This window comes from Bacillus rossius, chromosome 15, assembly GCF_032445375.1.
Source record: "Bacillus rossius redtenbacheri isolate Brsri chromosome 15, Brsri_v3, whole genome shotgun sequence".
In the NCBI taxonomy this organism is placed as follows: Eukaryota; Metazoa; Arthropoda; class Insecta; order Phasmatodea; family Bacillidae; genus Bacillus; species Bacillus rossius.
In genome coordinates, this window is record NC_086342.1 from 4,039,005 (window position 1) to 4,058,458 (window position 19,454).

Genomic DNA, 19,454 nt, shown 5'->3' on the forward strand with positions numbered 1-19,454 from the left:
ACAGAAGCGCACAGAAGCGAAGTGGAGTGCCGGATCCTACGATCAGAGAAAGGAAAAAAAATATTCGTGTATTCGCATCGCGCTGGGCTGAAATTCAAATACTGAGACATCTTTGCGTCACTCCTGCTGTCGGCTCACGGGTTCACCGGAGGATTCTGGACCGATGGGAGACTGCCAACAAAAAAAGTATCGACTCACAGGCTACCTAGTTGAGACGTCTCACAAGTAGAGACCTGGAAAATTCGCGGGTTTATTTCGTGTTATGTTAAACTTCAAATAATTATACCTGAGTGCTGCTTCTGCCATTGGTTCACTGTTATTCTGGAGGACTGAGGGCCAATTAGAGACCCTCTCTCATAGAAGTGTCGAATCACAGGTTACCCAGTCGAGACGACTCACAAGTCAGCAGCCAATGTATAATTGGCATTTGCCCGAGTGTGTAGAGGATATTGGAGTCCATCCTGGAGGTCATTGAACCCGCGAATTTTTCCGGTCTAGCTATGACGCAGGCGCACTCGGTCGGGCTACAGGAACGGCCTTGCGCCTGATTCATCAGTCCTCGCCAGTAGGGGGAGCGCAGGGTTTCTGAGCCACTTTTGATGTACGTCCGATAGTTATGGCATGTCAATCAGTAATTATGGCATTCTGAGGTCACAATTATGGCACGTGGTTGGGGGTTCGGGGAGAAACTATCGTACGCAGTATGTGTTGCAGATATAAATTATGGTACACCCTCCTAGGCACCCATAACTCCCCTTCCCTTCCCAAACCCTCACTCATTTGCGTCTTCAGCGATAACCAACTGTCGACGTACATGTCGATAGTCGTCACGATCGACATGTTTACTCAATTGTTTGCTGCCAGGTGGCACTAGTGTCAAATGCAGATGTAAGCCATCTTGGTTGAAATCCCTATAGTTTTTAGATTCAGCCGTGGGACAGCGCTAGTGTATGTGTTATATATTTTATTTTTATTAATTTGTATAAAAAACCAGTCTGTAATGGCTTGAGATTGAACCATGAGCTCCTGAGTGATCTTGAGGTCAGGAGGTCGGTACTTCAACCACGAGACCAAGAGAACATTTGGGTTGTAGTGGTTTAAATTTGGTTTATACAAAAATATAGGATATCGGAGGAAATATATTTCAATTAAGTTAGGTAACAGGGGAGACACATTAAATACAATATATTCGTCATCTTCGTAAATATTCGTCGACAGCTGATGATCGTTGAAGATGAAAATTGGGGAAGGAAAGGGTGGTATATGCGGCTAGGAGGGCGTACCATTATTTCTGTCCGCGACACATACTGTGTATGATAATTTCTGCTTGAATCACCGTATCACATAATTTATTGTTCCTAAACGTACCCTATTTACGATATGAGGTACCATAATTATCGTGTGTACTATAAAAGTACCCGCCGCTCTCGCTTTGTAAGATACCTCATTAGCGGGCGCATCGCCTGACCTGTTAGCTCCTGGACGATGATGTGTCCCTGGTGATGATTGGCTGATTGTTAGGGACCGGAAAAATTCGCGGGTTTAATGACCTGAAGGATGAACTCCATAGTTATACGTACACTCGGTCAAATACTACCCACTCATTGGCTGCTGTCTTGTGAGACGTCCCAACGTAGCAGCCTGTGATTCGATAAAGCGTTGGTTGGGTGTTTCTCATTGGCCCAGAGTCGTCCAGGTGAGTTGTGAGCCAATAGCAGAGGCAGCACTGAGGTATAACTATTTGTACTTTAGCCTATCTCGAAATGAACTCGCGAATTTTTCCGGTCTCTACTGATTGTGTTCCGCCATGCAACTGGGCAGTAGCGATAAGAATACGAGAAAGCTAGTTCACTTCTGAATGCCCAAGTGTTATCTTTCCCGGGCAACAGCTGGTTGTGGAAATATACCCCCTCCCCCCCCCCCCCAGATGTATTGTTCTATGCTATCGCTGGCAACACGTTCGGCCCATCCAAAACCCCACGCACAATAATGCCGGCGCCAGAATTGTATCGGCGAGTGTATTCTTGTTTCCCTCGCGCTGATTGGACGCTTCGCCGAGTTACGCCTGATGGCCGAAGCGTCGGGCCAACCCATTGTTCAATGAAAGAGGGTTGCGCAGAAGGGGGGAGGGGGTTGTGTGCCGTGGGACCAGAGGGCTCGCTAGCAGTTGTCGGGGCTACTACCCCTTTCCTCCCGCGAACCCCGGCACCCATCACAGTACACCAGCTCCCCCCACCCCTTTTTTTGTTTTGTTTTTTAAATCCCCCCCTACTTTATTCTCGTTTTTGGTAACCGATGATTTCCGAGCACGGCCTCTGACTGCGACCACGCCGAACAATCGCGAGCGGTTCGAGGTCTGCAGCGGGGAGTTAGCCCCCCCCCCCCCCCGGGGAGGGTGGAGGGGGTTGTGTTCCAGGGCTGTCGGCGAATTAACCCACCCCCCCTCCCCCTCCCCCGGAGTGTTCTTGCCGGGTTCGCCGTCCGTTTTTCCTCCGGCGTTAACCTGTCCAGTTTCGCATCCAACCGAAGCGCGGTGCATGACGGGGAGTAAACAACACACCGCCTCCTGCCCACGTCCTGTTAGTTAGGCTTGCAGATGGAAACCGGAAAAAAAAACATTCGCAGTTTTTTTCATTCAACCCCAGGATGGACTCCACGATCCTCTATGTTCTCGGGGGAACTTAACTACCGCTCATTGGCTACTGACTCGTGACACGTGTTAACTGGGCTGCTTTTCATTCGATATTTCATTTGTTATCGGATTTAAACTGGCTCGGAGTCCTTTCAGATAAACTGTGGCCAAATAACTGAAACAGCAAAAAAGGTACAATTACTTGGATTTTAGTTTATCGCGAAATGAAAATGCCGGTAGGGGCAGGCATTTTTCGCGAAGATATTTGAACGCCAATTAGAATGCAACAAGGTGTACCCGTGCCAGCGGTAGCTCCCTTGTGATTGGCGGCCATCTGCGAGAGAAGTCGTCGCCTTGTTTGACCGGACCACTCAGGACGCCTTTGAATCCGCACTGAATCACTGTGATTGGTGAACTAACAGTGGACACGTACCTGGAAGAAACTCACCCAATCATGGAACACCGATTATGCCACAGTGTTTTAACTTTCAGCAAGTCCCGGAATCTTATCGCGAAATATGCGTGCCCCTATGAATCAGGTGGTGACGATTGACAAGTACAAAATACGTTCTCGCTAAGAAATCAACCAACGGGGAAAATGCAAACGTGGGTTGAACACACAAATGTCTTTGTATTCCACCCTGAAGCCAGATAATCAGCAAAAATTTCCTGGTCATCGTGGCACTAGTTAGACTTATTTGCAGAGTAAATGTGCGATATTATTATGAATTTTCACGCAAATAAAAGGGTAATATTTTTCATTAAATGTAGTGACCTGAGAATTCGCGGATTCACATAGTTGTAGGCTACAAGTCAAATATTCACATATTTGTGAAGCTTCTTCTATCCGATCACGGGGTTTCAATGACCTCTTGTTCTCTGTGTACTCGGGAAAATCAGGCTCGCTCATTGGCTACTGACTCGTGGCACCTGTAATTTGGGATGATTTTTATTAGATACGTCATTTGTGTGTGTGTGTGTGTGTGTAAAAGGGGGGGGGGGGTTCACTGTCTCAGGGTTTTTCAGATAAACTGTGATCCAATCACTGAAGCAGCAGCAAGGTAAATGTAGTTGCAGTCTAGTCTATGGCGAAACGAACACACGAATTGTTCCGGTCTCTATAGTACTGGAGGCTTGTCTGATGGACTCTGGGCCAATGAGACACTGTCAACCAAAGGAGTATCGAATCAACCATACACTGTTAGAAATACAATAAATTTACGGACTTTACAAACGAAAAATGCACTTTCAAATAAAAGAACAGTTCTCCTTAGTTTCAGGTAAATGAATCTTCTTTAAAACTACGGAGGTTACCGAATTCCGAGTTTTGTTTTGCGCGAAGGAAAGAAAACGGTGTTTGTTGCAGTAGGCCTGACCAGTTTTGGAAAATGCTTTGTTGATGTACCGATATTCTTGTGTGTTGAATCAATGCCGGTAAATTTTTTCGAAGATGACCGTAAATTTACGAAGACCCAGCGTTCTTACGCTGGAAGGTTAAGGTGGAAAATATTTTTAACTGTGTTCCTGGTCGAGACGTCTCGCAAGCCAGCAGCATATGGGAAGGTAACGTTCGCCCGAGTATGGACTGAGTATGGACTGAGTATGGATTGAGTATGGACTGAGTCCACCCTGCACCACTCCCGGGCCCTGGCTGCGCGCTCAGGAACGGGGCTGGAGTGTTCCGAGCAGGGTGTACTCTTCAGAAGCCTCGAGGAAGCAGAGCTGCGGGTACCCCCCCCCCCCCTCCAACCCCCCCACACACACCTGGGCCGAGCCCGCCGCCGAAATTCCGTAATTAAAGCGAGTCCGCGCGCGGGCCAGGACAATCGCAGTAGGCACGGGAGGGAGGGGATAGGGGGTGGAAGGGGGTAGGGGGAGGAGCCTGTGGGTCGATACCAGCCGACAGTCGCCAGGATATTAAAACACTCCGGCCGTCCTTCCAGGCTTGCCTCCGGCGCTAAACAGCGCTCAGCTGGGCTGCCCCCTCCCCCCTCACCAGTCAGTGTCCGAGGAGACGTCGACACGGCTCCTGTCTCTCCAGCGTTGCCAACCACGCGGCATAAACACCAAACAAACTACGTGTTGTCCCGATATTACATCAGGGCAGGGCCGGCGCGTCCGTACAGGCGAACCAGGCGACCGCCCAGGGCGCCAAGTAGCTGGGGGCGGCGCAGCACGACACACAACAGCTCATATAACATGTTTAACGATTATTGAAACTAGATGAAAATGGATTTTTGTAACAGTTTGGAATGTTTATATTGATATAAGTAATTATTTAAAGTCCACGGCGACCTGTTTATGATTTGTAATAAGTAAAAAAGTAAAAAAAAAAAACACAAGCCTGCTTACATTTGATTTTTGACAAAATCTTAGTCTTAAGTGATGTATTTTGAGGCAAGGAAATTTTTTTTGGAATGTCCGGCCCGGTGTTGGGGGAGGGGGGGGGGGGGGGTGGGATCAAGGTTTTTCGCCTAGGGCGCCAATTTACCTTGCACCGACCCTGCATCAGGATCTAGTCACATCCGGGTACTGGATCTAGGACCCTTCAACACATTCATACACGTGTTAGTATAATATCACCTTATATTCCCGCTATCCACGACATAGAGACTGAAGGCGGTGTTTCACAATATGTACATAACAATCTTTGACTCGTAAAGTCGCGATATCCATTTACTTAAATGTAATTCTACTGCAATGCACACAGATTGGCTTCATTTGAAGTGGTAGATACAAACACCGCAGATACTCAAATACCATTTAATTGTTCCTTCACGAATAAAACTGATACATTCAGGCAAACATACATGGTCACACGAAATATTAACATAAATTGATGGTGTTAAAACATAAAAGTTTACCGAGGTATCCCGATTCGTCTACATTTAGACGTTACGTTACACATATGATTAAATAGTAATGTATCCGGTTTATTATTTAAATGTACGTAGGTTATTAGACAGGCATGATTATGCAAAACATGCCGATATTTTAACGGGCGCGAATTAAAAAACAAGCTCTCCAACTTGAAAAAAATGATGAAAGTGAACGTGAATTTTCGCGATGCGTGCGCAACATAAAACGAAAACTGACAGAACGAAAAACGCTACATACAAATAAAAATTATATTTGTGCTTTTAAAACATAAACTTTGGTGACTAATATTGAATACTGGCATATATAGTTAAAATATTTATTTATTGTGCATAGAAGTGTTATAAATTGTGGTTATAAACTTTTATCAAGTGTATTTATATAATGAGGTTTTCTTCCCGTATGTATAATTTATTTGCATTTTAAATTTAAATTAATAAATTATTAAATAAATAATTATAATTATAATATTATAATAAACATTCATTTATTTTCACTATAAATTAATTTTTATCGTATATTTTATTAAATAAAATTATTATTTTTTAAGCATGTTTATAGAAATATTAAATATTGAGTATTTATTAAAAAATTTAGATTGGTTTAATTTATATCTTACTAACAGTATTTTTAATATCACTCTAGTCATTTTTATTTTATTTCTATTAATTATTTGAATGAAAAATTAAAGTTAGTTTATTTTTACTACGCCAATTTGTTATTATTTTTACTGCAATCATCTAGAATCAAGATTTTATGTTTTCAATATTAAATCATTTTTATTGTTTGTTTTTATTGTTATAGTGTTATGCATTAATATATAAATTTATTCAAAAATCAAATCAAGAAAATAGGTTATTGGAACTACTAAACTTACAAAACGATTTAAGCAGTGGGGAAAAATAATTGGTTATGTGGTTTAAGTTTATTCTTGGTGCCATCGATATTCAAATATAAATTTTACTTTTTGTTGCTGTCTTATTATTTCTGTACTATCAATATAAATCGAAAAATCAATATACAACGTAACGAGCCCAAAAATTGTTATACTTAACTTTTCCACGTGATTTTTCTCTGTATGCCTTTAGCCATGTATGTATGGTATCAGCTATAGATTTTTGTTACTTTACTTAGAAAAAAAACATATATAGAAACTAAATTAATGTTTTTACTTAGTACATTATATTTTAGATTTTTTTTTAAATAGCCTAAACTAAGGATTTAGGAATATATTGTATATTTTATTTTTCATAATGAGGAAATTCAGGTGAATTTCCCTGCATTTTGAGTTTTGCTTTTCATTCTCGTGTTACGCGGTGTAGACTCAAATTTCGCTGTTATTACCTACACTTTTATCGCTATGCACCATATAATCTTGACTTTATTCGTACCAACTAAGAAATGGTGATTTATGTAACCTTCGCTATTGCGGTTGGAAGCGATGTTTTCTAAATGATGTCTTTGAATCCAGGCGTGTCGCGAACTTCCTAGTTCACGGAAGCTGCGCTCTCATTGGTCCAAACAAGCCGTGAGCGACCTTCTCTCACCGGTTTCTTCTTAGTCTTCCTGTGCGAAGCGCGAGTGGTTAATTTCAAGTGCAGCCAACTGCGCAGATAACACGTCAAACTTCCCCACCATCCGCCCACTCCCGGCACTAGCCAAACAAAACTACCCAAGAATTCATTTTTAAAACCATAAATCAAACTTTGCAATCTTAAAACTTCAAGCATGGCCAATTAATATTAAATCAGTTTCATCAAGAAAATTTGCTCACTAAGTTTCCTGTAAAATATAACAAAAACTGGGTGTGTGTTCTTATAAGTTATACTTACTCGACGTAGTGTAAAAAAACTAACTTTAATTTAGACTGCAATTTTGCCAAAAAAGTTTTTTTTATATTGACGTTTTCTTATGACATACGAGAAACCTCTGTGGAGTATGTCCAGAAAAAGAAATCTTATATCCACCTTCTCCATTGCAAGAACCTATCAACAAACCTATGCTAAGGTATACATTTTTGAGGTATAACTGGTGACTTAAAACCATGCGGGATTTCCGTTTCTCATAGATAGAGATACATACTTTACCATAAAGGATGGTACCTTATCGCTAGAGACCGGAAAAATTCACGGGTTCAATGAACTTCAGGATGGACTCCAATATCCTCTACACACTCAGGCAAATGCCCACTGTACATTGGCTGCTGACTTGTGAGTCGTCTCGACCGGGTAACCTGTGATTCGACACTTCTATGAGTGAGGGTCTCTAATTGGCCCTCAGTCCTCCAGATTAACAGTGAACCAATGGCGAAAGCCGCACTAAGGTATAATTATTTGAATTTTAGCGTAACGCGAAATGAGCCCGCGAATTTTTCAGGTCTCTAGCAACCGCTTCTCCTCCATGTTCACAACTGGCCCAGGGTCGCCAACAGCACTGCAGGCCTGTCATCAACCTGAAGCAGATGTGCACGTGCTTCAAGCCTGCTTTGCTGCCCGACGAATCCGATAAATAACGGCGGCTCTGCAAAGTGACTAAAGCCAAGATCCCCTCGGGTAGCAAAGCACACTTGAAGCACTTGTGCACGTGCCGGTCTCGGGTGAGTGGTTCACAGTGCACTTGACACGGCCTCGCTTGACCGCCGAGGTCGGCTTCCAGGTGCAGCAACCTGTCCACCAGTGCTACCAGCGTGACGGCCTGGAGTCTGGGTGTCCACAAGGAAAAAAAAATATTTCGTGCCAATTTAGGCGAGAAAAAAGTACTAGATTTGAAGGAAAATTAAGTACTAAATTATAATTTGTTACGATTTTAACAATTTAGGAAGTTATAATGACATTGCAATGCTCTAAAACTTATAGATCACACACCACACAAACACATACATTCCACAGTTTTAAAAAATAATTACGCTTAATAATAAAACATATTGGAGTTACTGTAACATTATTATATCAAAGGGAAAAAAAGTACTAGATCTGAGCGTAAATGTACTAGACCACTAAAGTACTAGATCTAGCAGGAAAGTACTAACTGTGCACACCCTGCCTGGAGTAAGGCGGGAGTCGTGGGAACACTCGGCGGGCAGCGCGCCCATGCTCCGAGCAGCGAATCAGAGTCGCGGGTCGTGGGAGGGTAGGGGAGGAGGGGATAAAAACACGAGCGTCAGGAAGAATAATCAAGCGGAAGAGATACTCGCGCGCGAGAGAGACGGGGAAGGTGCTTAAGCCTGGCTGATGTGTGCTGAGCGACCCGCTCCCGCTAATGCCGCTAATCGTTTCTCGATAATTGCTGAAGGGGTTTAAGGGGGGGTTGGAAGGATGGGTGGGGGGAGGGAGGTGGTCTCTCTCGCTCCGACCAACCACGGGCGAGGGTTTATCCCGGGGTTTATGGTCGGACGCGCGCAGAGCCAGCGAAATGGAAACCGGGCAAGGATCTCGGCTCGAAAAGAAATTTTTTGAACGTACGTCGTTGCTTAGATAAAACCCACGACAACGGGAAGTATAAGATGTACATCAAGGTCTGTCCCTGCCCGAACATGCCCGAATATTCACCTTCGGCCAACCTCGGGTTTATTCATATATATTTATATTCCTCTGTTTATTTTAATGTAGCTATACTAACCTAACTAACCGTCCATAGTGTTTTAAAGTGTTTTAATGTAGCTAACCAAACCGACCACTTTTAATATCTGAATTCATTTTTCCTGCGCAAAAATAAAACGAATTCCCGAGGTTGGCCGAAGGTGAATATTCGGGCGTGTTCGGGCAGGGACAGAGCTTGATGGACATCTCAGGCTTCTCCCACTACAACGGACAAAGAGGTGAATACACAAAACGCACACAGAAACAAAGCCCAAAAATCGGCTGACGTCCAAAATCAAAATGCATTGACACGTCACAGAGAATTTCCCGTCGAAGTGTTTAGTCAGAAAATATATCACAGCACACACGAACACGGCGGGATGAGAACGACGACAAGAAAAAAACAAAAAAAAAACACTAATTACATAAATAAATATATATATAAACTTTTTATTTCACTATTGGTTTGGGGTCTATGGTTCATGAAACGAAATATACATACACAAACGCGCGCGCACACAGACACACACATTGTCCTGAAGTCGCACTATGGTAAGGATTACAATAGACGGTCTTTCTTCGAAATCTACCTGAAATATGTACATACAAAACAGATGAATGTGCAAACGCAGAGAAAGCAAGCCAAAATCAGCCGATGTAAAAAAATAATAATTAAGAAACAGATACAGCACAGAAAATTCCTGCAAGGAATTAGTCAAAAAAAAAATAAAAAAAAAATAAAAAAAATAAAAAAAATCACAGCACTGAAGGACATAATGGGCTGATGACGAGACAGTTGCGACAAGAACAGTGAAAACAAACAAAACAACGACCTTGGCCGACTTAGCGACAAACGAAAGAACCCAACGATGATACCAGCACGGATATTGTGAACATCAAAACGACGACAGCCCAGGCGAACGCTGTATAATTTATTAGCATTATATATTATAATATTACTATTTAATAAATAAGTAAAATTAATAAATTAGCGTAAACAATCAGCATATCATTTGATTTCAACTATTAAATAAATTAATCACGAACATTTTAATGGATTAAATAATTAATTTTATGTACGCGTTTTTTTATATTAATATTAATTACTGTGTATTTTTAAAAAAAAAATTTTTTTATTTAATATATACGTTACCAACCGTATTTATAACATCACTCCAGTCATTCAATTATTTTATTTCTATTGGATATTTGCACGCAAAATTAAAGTTAGTTAATATTTTATTTTACTACGCCAGGTTCTAAGGCGCGCACACACTGATACGCCCCTCTGGGCGCGGGCGACCGCTCTGCCCCTGGCGGCGACCCCGGGAGACGTCTCTGCGGGCGCGAGCCCTCATTGGCCATTCCCCGCGCGCGAGCGGGTCTCCCGTCCCGAGCCCCCACCCCCCCTCTCCCCCTCCCTGAGCCGCAACGCTCGTGCCCGGTCTGACACAGCTGAAGTTATCAAGTACCGAGACTATAAAATCCAACTCGCGAGCTCCAACTTAACCCAGTACGAACACGTGAAGGCATAACACAATTTCTTGGACATACTCCATTGCAGTTTTGCACTGTTTGTCATGGGTAGAGAGAGACCGGAAAAATTCGCGAATTCATTTCGCGATAGGCTAAAATACAAATAGTTATACCTCAGTGCTGCCTCTGCTATTGGCTCACAACTCAACCTGGATGACTCTGGGCCAATGAGATACACCCGACCAAAGTTTTATCGAATCACAGGCTGCTACGTTGGGACGTCTCACAAGATAGCAGTACAATGGGTGGGTGGCATTTGTCCGAGTGTACGTAGAACTATGGTGTTCATCCTGGAAGTCATTGAACCCGCGAATTTTTCAGGTCCCTAGTCATGGCCTCATTGAGTAAACAAATTATAAATACAAAATAAGAAATAAAATAATGAAGACATAAACCCACAGAAAACATGTTTAAAATCACCTGATGTAAAATAGATAAACATAAACCCAACGGTGAACCTAAACAGGTGTTATGGACAATACGACAGATCAGACGAACACAGGAGGTTTCCTTTGACAAAACAGTTGTTTCATCGTTGCTGTGTTGTCCCGGGTTTGTTGTGCGTGTCTGCATTTACTGTTTTTGTTGAAACTGTCTCGTCATTGCTTCCCCCACTGTGTTCGTCATAACTGTTGTTAATTTTTTTCGTGAATAAATTCGTACCATGGATTTCTTGTGTTGTCTGATATTCAAGCTTCAATGTGTTCGTATGTGCTGTCTTCCTTGTGTTGTCCTTAATACCTGTTTGGGTTCATTGTTGGGATTGGTTGCTGACTCGTGAGTCGTCTCAGCTGGTTTGCCTGTGGTTCAACAAATTTTTTAGTTGAGGGTTTCTCGTTGGCACACTGTAATCCAGGTGAACAGTGAGCTAATTTAATAGCAAAACCACCTTAAATATATAGGAATTTGTATTTTAGCCAATCGCGAAATGAATCCGAGAATTTAACCGGCTCTATTTATAACCTGCACAAAGTCGCCAGTCTTAACAGACAGGCGATAGCCTAGAATCCAAATACGTTTACCTTTTCGCTGCTTCAGTGATCAGGCCAAAATTTATCTGAAGGACTCTGACCCAATGAACGTTAACAAAACTTAACAAAAGACGTACCGAATCGAAAGCATCCCAGTTAAAAGGTGTTGCGAGTCAGTAGCCAATGAGCGGGTGTTATTTGCCCGGGTGCACAGTACATATCCTGGAGGTCTTTTGAAAATGTGGTCTTTTGAAAATGCGAGTTTTTTTCCGGCCCCCAACCAATCGTCAACGTGGAGCATATGTAAATTCGCGTGTTTCAAGCGTACTTTGGTGCCCAGTGAATCCACGAAAATAAACCCGTCTGTAGCGATAAGGTACCATCCTTTATGGTAAAGTATGCATGCAATCCCTTTCCAGGAGGGGCTTTTCCCCTGGACGTGTAGGTCTGGTATTATTCACGATGTTCGCAAGGCGCTGGAAGTTGCTCGGTCGCCGCTCCAGAGTTCCTCTTCTCGTTTCCTCCCTCTTGTTTTTTTTTTTTCACCTTCTCTCTCTTCCCTCCTTTTTTTTTTCCTCCACCGTCCTCGCGGGAAAATCCCGTCGAGATTTTGTTCCCTGCCGTAACTTAGTTTCTGTTGGCGCCACTGGGGAGAAATAGCGAGACGCTCTCCTCGGCTCCTGTTCTCCCCCCCCCCCCCCTCCTATCTGTCATCTCCGCCTCTCCCAGCTCCTCTTCTTCGCGACGGCGGAACAGGCGACAGATAACACCACCTAATTTCCGGCCAAATCCCCGGAGTCGCGTTTCCGGCCGCGGGAGTTCGCGCGTGCAAGAGGGATCCCTGGAGCGCGCCCGTTGCGGCGTCTCTCCGCGGAGGTACAAGGCCCGCGCAGTCCTCGTCGCGCGAATAGTTGAAGCCGAAACGAGAACCACCGCTCTCCTCCTCTCCCCTTCCGGATAGCGAACTACTATATATATATTTTTTTGGTTACACTGAATCCAAACGCTAATTTTTTTTTACTTTCTGATGGATTGTTAACATATTTGTTTATTTATACTCGGGAACTAGAAAAAAAAATTCTCGGTCTCAAGTGATCCCTAGGATAGATTCCATTGTCCTCTACATATTTGGGAAAATGTCCATTGTTAATTGGTTGCCGAATTGTGTAAGACAATAGAATATTCAACAATTGACCTCTGCTTTTTATGTATATCATTCTTTATTAACATGCGCAGTTGATACTTAAAAGCTATTCAGGGAATGGTTTACAAATAACTTTAACTATTGGAGGAACTGGAACAACACAAAGCACAAATGCCCGGGTAAGAATCCGAACCCAGTAGTAATGCGAACTTTTTTTTTGTATCGATACATTTGCATTCATGAACATGTACGAAATATCCGTAATTTTACTTAGTGATTTCAGTTACATTTACAAAAACCGTTTACAGAGTATACATCTCTGGGTTCGTCCATGGGTAAGTCTCGTATTCCCCAGTGGTGTCGCGTCATCAAAGTCCCCAACTTAACACTCGAAGCTGCAAGAACAATGGCGTCCTAATTATGCCACTTCACGCAACGGGGCTCTGGACACGTACCGAACCCTCCAGAAGCCTAGACTCCGCGGGGCAGGAAGAGGCCCACTAATGGGGGGTCCATGTACTTGTATTGGAAGGAGGTGTGAGTCGCAGTGGGGTTGCCCCACAGATAAGTGCGGCCAGCGCGCCGTGCCAGCCATCTCTGGCCTCCTTGTAACCATATGAAACACCTGCGACATTTTTTTTTGCCGGATGAGGTCTTAATTATCCATTTATTTAAGTGAAACTTTTTTTACAGCCTGTAGTATAAGTCGAAATATTGACATTGACGAAAAGTACAACGTTCAGGAGACAAGCACTATATGAATGAAAAAAAAGGGGGGGGGGGAGTATTGAATAAAGTCGAAAGTCAGACAACTGTAAGACTGCTGGTTTGGCTACGCCTAGTATGTTAAAGTGTGATGTCCAGAGTGAACCTCCATTGTGAAATTCATATTGAAATTATTGTTGAAAACACAGACGGCAACTGCAGCACTTGCATTTAATTAATAGTGTAAATAAAAACTAAGAAATGAAACACTAATTTCCTAGCATCCTAGCACCCTAGTCTCCCAGCATCTTAGCCTCCTACTGTTCTAACCTCCAAGCATCTTAGCCTCCTACCGTTCTAACCTCCAAGCATCTTAGCCTCCTACCGTTCTAACCTCCAAGCATCTTAGCCTCCTACCATTCTAACCTCCAAGCATTCTACCCTCCTAGCCTCCTACCCTCCTAGCCTCCTAGCATCCTAGCCTCCTACCATCCTAGCCTCCAACCATTGTATTCTACTTTCCTAACGTCTGAGCCTCCTGGCCCCCTAGTCAAGTAGCCACCTAGCATCCTAGTGTTTCATTGCACTCGGATACTTGCACATATTCCATACACATCCGCATGCCTGTATGCTTGTGTACTTGTACACTTGTTCAAGTGTTTGAAACAATTGTGTAACCTGCACAGTACCTATCCCTGTATCCGTGGGGTTTGTCCCTTATTGCTAGTGCCTAACTGAAGTCTAATATTACAGGCGTATTAATATAAAAATTATCTCTCTACCCAAATATAATTGGGATACGACATTTAGTTCAAGAAACAATTTTTTTTTTTCACGATGCTTGTTATAAATACATAAATTTTTCATGATCAAATATATTATAAATATTAAACCAAAATCTGCAATTCACCTAAATATCACTGCATGCTGGCAATAATTATCCAGCCTACAATTGCAGAAAAGAAGTAACTGCATTAATGATTGTATCAATTTTGCAGGCTAGCCTACTTAAATACTATTGAATACATGAACTGCAGTGAACATGAATTGCCTGGAATGTTGTGCTAAAATGGCATGTATCTTATCATGTTGTGACAGTATCAAGATACCCTGACAATTCTTAAGAATATAAATTCTTATTTTGTTGGTGTTAATTTTTTTTTGGGGGGGGGGGATTTTTATCGACCTGAACTTTACCGTCTCAGCAAGACAATATTTATAGTCGGCTTTCACTATGGGGAATTATCCTGTACTATTAGACAATAGACAACTCATCTTTCCCTTTATTTTTATCTTCGTGTGGATCTTCTTTCATTTCCGCGCCCTTTGACATTCTCGTGGTCTCTTCGTCGCAGGAATTTTCTAGTTTCCCTAAGGAATTGCCTTTGAAGGGGGTGAAATTCTTCGAGTTCAGGTCGGCAGGTTGTACATCCTCTTAAAGTGGCACTCGTCTCAATGCTTGGTATGGTGGCTTAAGACACCGATGTTTGGTTGGTTTGGATACAAGTCACTATGGTACATTTTTCTTTACTATGAGCACTTGAAATACAAATTCAAAATCTACCACTTGCTCTCAAAAGCAAAACATTGATCTTATATACAGACAAATGTACACGCGTTCCAGTGACTGCTCCACATTAGAATTAACACAGTATTAATGGAAATAAAACATGTTTCTTTATAGTCAATATAACGTGGTTATGCACTATGTGTCTAATAAAAGAAAAAAAAACATCAAAACATCTAATGAACCCCGAACCACTGGGGTACTGGGTAAGTGATCACAAATTTGAGTTATGCTGGGTCGGACAAGTGACCCTCGATACATTAGCCTGACATCTTTGATCATGACAACAGAGGGCATGAAAAAAGAAGAAAGAAACGGGGGTTTAAAGTGCTCTTTCAACCATGCACCAATTATAGACCCTTCAAAGATGTTATTCTCTCGCTGTTGGTGCTTGGTGAGAGGAAGGATGAGATGTGTATTGTGGATATTTCCATGTTGCAGTGTTGCAATGTTACATAGAAAGAGTGTGGAGTAATTAGCAACCCCGAGTTGGGGGCATTGACGCTGAGCGGAAGATTGTTCGGGGACCGCGCTGCCTAAATATGTGAGAGGGGCTACCATGTGGTAAAGCAGCAGCAGTATTAGCAATGTGGTGTGAAGGTGGACATGTTGCAATGTTTCAGAACGGGAGTGTGAGCCACTGAGCAACCCCGAGTTGGGGGCGGTAACGCTGAGCGGAAGATTGTTCGGGGACCGCGCTGCCTACACGTGCGAGCCGGGCTACCACGTGGTGGGACTGCAGGAAAGGACATGCCAGGCTGATGGTACCTGGTCAGGCAGCATGCCATCCTGCAAGCAGAACAGTAAGTACTCGCCAATTAGACTCTGCACCATGGACGGTACCATGGATGCTAGTCACATGTTTATCATGTATGAAGAGAAGGTTTCTTTAGTGTTGAAGATCACTCTCATGCAGTAAAGAAACGGTACTTCCAAGTAAATCTACAATAGTTTACAGCTATGTTGGATAACTACATATATAAAAATAAAACTAAAGCTCAACTGATGTTATTACTCAAGTGGGCGATTTACATAAAATATTTACCACAGTCGGGAAATCTGCACATTTTTGTCATAGTGGTGCTCAGTATTTACGATAGGAGAGTTAGACTCCTGCTTTAACAATGGGAAGGGAACTTATTGGTATAAGGTAACCAGGATTTAATTCACTAATTAACTATTGCCACTAAAAGTCGGTAAATGAATGATTTAAATTAAGGTTGTCCGATCCTGGCCTTGTTATAAATGAGACTGAACAGTTACAGGTGACACTTCTGTCCTTAAATGCGAAGCAGCACCATAAATGACACAAGATTTAAAAATAACACTCACTAGTCTCTCTCTGTAAGACATCAAAACACAATACTAGATTTAATGACTGCAAGCAATGCCATCCTTTATCACCACTGTGGTAATAAACATTTAGTGAACACAATACTGCTGTCAAATGCTGGCAAGCACATTGCAACATCACACCGGGCTTCTGACAGCATTGAAACCAGGCTCCTAGCAAAAGCCAGGACTTCAGAAATTGACATACTGCAAAAAATAAACTGTCACTGGCCTCTCCATTTGTTTTAAGTAGTTTCTTTTCTCTAGACCTTGTAGGATTAATAAAATTTTTTATATAAGTTTTGACAAGTCCCTTATTCCAAAAACCTCGGACAACCCCACAACAAAGGTTTAGTATATACTTTCTCGTCATTGTTAATTTACTGTGTCTGCCTGTGCTGTAATGTTTTTTTTTTTTTTTTTACCAATTCCTTCCAAGGAATTTTCTGTGCTGTCTTTTTTTTTTTTTTAAATTTTAACATGACCTGATTTTGGCTTTTTTTTGTGTGTTTACATATTTATCTTTGTCTGTTATCGAGGTTTCTTATGACATCAGTGGCGTAGCGTGGGTGGGGCGGAGGGGGCGGCCCGCCCCGGGCGGCAGCCCGCGGGGGTGGGTCGCCGGTGAAGCTGGTTGAGATCTGATCTATGATTCATTCATTACATGTGTCAGACACACTATAATGTTCCATTTTTATCTAAAATTTTGCGCACCGACTATTTTTTAATATTTATTTAAAAGAAAAACTGCGAAATCACTGACAGAGCTCTTTATAACGTTTGTTTGTTTACATACGAACGGCAACATCGCATCACGCCGCGCCGCCCGGCGCGCGCGAGCCGAGTTGAGCGGCACTCCTTATTATGTTAATTACTCATACAAAATCTTTTGTTTCACGCGTCGGCCCGTGTCGATGCCTCTCTTTCGCACTCATGTATATTAGAAGACATCGACAAGGACGAGTTTCAGATGGAGCGGAAGCGTCTTCAGCAGTTTGTTGTTGTTGCCTGTTCTGAATCAGAGGAAGATATAAGTTGTAAAGGACCACTGGAGCTCCTCCAGTTCATTCAAAAACTGAATATCGGAATTTCGGTTCCAAATATAGTCATCTTGATTCGTATATATTTGACTTTGGCGATTAGTGTTGCAAGTTGTGAGAGAAGTTTTTCGAAGTTGAAGCTAATAAAAAATTACCTCAGATCTACTATGAGCTCCGCTAGACTATCAAACTTGGCTATATTGTCGATTGAACAAGAATTGGCTGCTAATATTGATTTTGACAAAGTTATTTCTGTCTTCGCTGCTCATAAGGCCCGTAGAATCCGCTTGTAAAACCGCTCATCCTATTTTAACTTCAATAAAAGGTACCTCATTGCATGTGAAATTTAATTTTAATCAAGCACCTATAGAATGGGGGCGGCAAAATGGGTCTCCCGCCCCAGGCGCCGAGATGGCACGCTACGCCACTGTATGACATCAATTGTAATCAGCAATGGCATATGTCCAAAACTATATAGGTCTTGAATAAACCTTCCTCATTGCAAGGACCAGTCAAAGAGCTCTGATAAGTTGTAATCACAGCCAAGAGCAATTGAAATACACTGTGATGTTGTCAGGGTAGATTTCACCCTGGCAAAATACAACCAGAGAGTATACTCTCCTAGAGTAATCTGGGAGAATGAGTCCTGAGAGGTAACCCATGGTTTAGTGTGTACTGTGGTGCTCTATCTCTTGCTCCCTCGACCAACCCTCCTCCCTGCGATTATTCGACACTTCAACTGGATTACATCCTGGGACACATCAGTTAGCCATTGGTTAAAGAATTTTTTTAGGCCCATTTCCAACCACAGCTAGGCGAAACTGTGTGTAACTAATGTACACCACACATTATTTTAATACAATTATGTAGGTTTTAATTTCACCAGAAATTTTCGTGTGGTAAAACCTAGTTTAACTTAATCAGTAGAAACCAGTTGTGTAAGTGGGCATGCTTGCTATCCTAAATGTTTACCGTGTGAAGCCATTGTTGTTGATCTGAATGTGGGATGAATATGATTAAATGACGAAATGTAGTGTTCGCACATTTTAAAATTTTTTATATGAATATATTTAATGGAAGTAAGTGTGTTTAATGTCAGAAATTCTAATTCGGACTTATTAATTGTCATCAGGCATGGTCAAGCATAATGTTTTGGGTGTTACAATATGGCCGGTGGTAAGGCTTTGAAAGAATGAGCACTGTTTTGGGTGTTACAATATGGCCGGTGGTAAGGATCTGAAAGAATGAGCACTGTTTTGGGTGTCACAATATGGCCGGTGGTAAGGATCTGAAAGAATGAGCGCTGTTTTGGGTGTCACAATATGGCCGGCGGTAAGGATCTGAAAGAATGAGCACTGTTTTGGGTGTCACAATATGGCCGGTGGTAAGGATCTGAAAGAATGAGCGCTGTTTTGGGTGTCACAATATGGCCGGTGGTAAAGAAAATGAGCGTATTGTCTCGCAGTCTACTGCACGTCTCCGCCGCACATCGAGCACGCACGCCACAACGCGCTGCCCGAACAGACGACCTTCGACCTGGACAGTGCGCTGCAGTACCAGTGCCACCACGGCTACGTCACCAACGGCTTCCCCAAGGCCAAGTGCCTCGCCATCGACGGCCAGGCGTCGTGGTTCGGCCCTGACATCTCCTGCGAGCGTGAGTACTCAGCAGACACCAGCGTCAACTCCTCGTGCTGCGCTCAGGTCTGGAGTTCATTCTGGCCATCCACCCTTCCACATCCACCCTTCCACATCCACCCTTCCACGTCCACCCTTCCACATCCGCCCTTCCACATCCACCCTTCCACATCCGCCCTTCCACATCCGCCCTTCCACATCCACCCTTCCACATCCACCCTTCCACATCCACCCTTCCACGTCCAGCTATCGATATTCTGCTGTCGACGGTCAAGTTGCGTGATATCATGGTCGCCATTTTGATTCTGGTAGAAACAGCTTACATTAAGGGGGTGCCTCCCATTTCAGGCCAAGATTTTATATTCACAGTAATTACAGATAAATTTGTAGACTTTTTCAATTGTTTAACTTTCACGAAATGAAAAAATATATAC

At 42.8% G+C, this 19,454-nt stretch overlaps 1 protein-coding gene across 3 annotated transcripts in view; it reads left to right on the forward strand.

Annotated features, from left to right (window-relative positions):
- LOC134539221 (sushi, von Willebrand factor type A, EGF and pentraxin domain-containing protein 1) overlaps positions 1-19,454 on the forward strand; it is a 104,265-nt gene that overhangs the window by 49,393 nt on the left and 35,418 nt on the right. For all 3 annotated transcript variants that reach the window (XM_063381010.1, XM_063381011.1, XM_063381012.1), the window contains exons 4-5: positions 15,634-15,813; positions 18,848-19,039. In XM_063381010.1, coding sequence (XP_063237080.1) covers positions 15,634-15,813; positions 18,848-19,039 — 372 coding nt within the window. The remainder of the gene's footprint in view (positions 1-15,633; positions 15,814-18,847; positions 19,040-19,454) is intronic.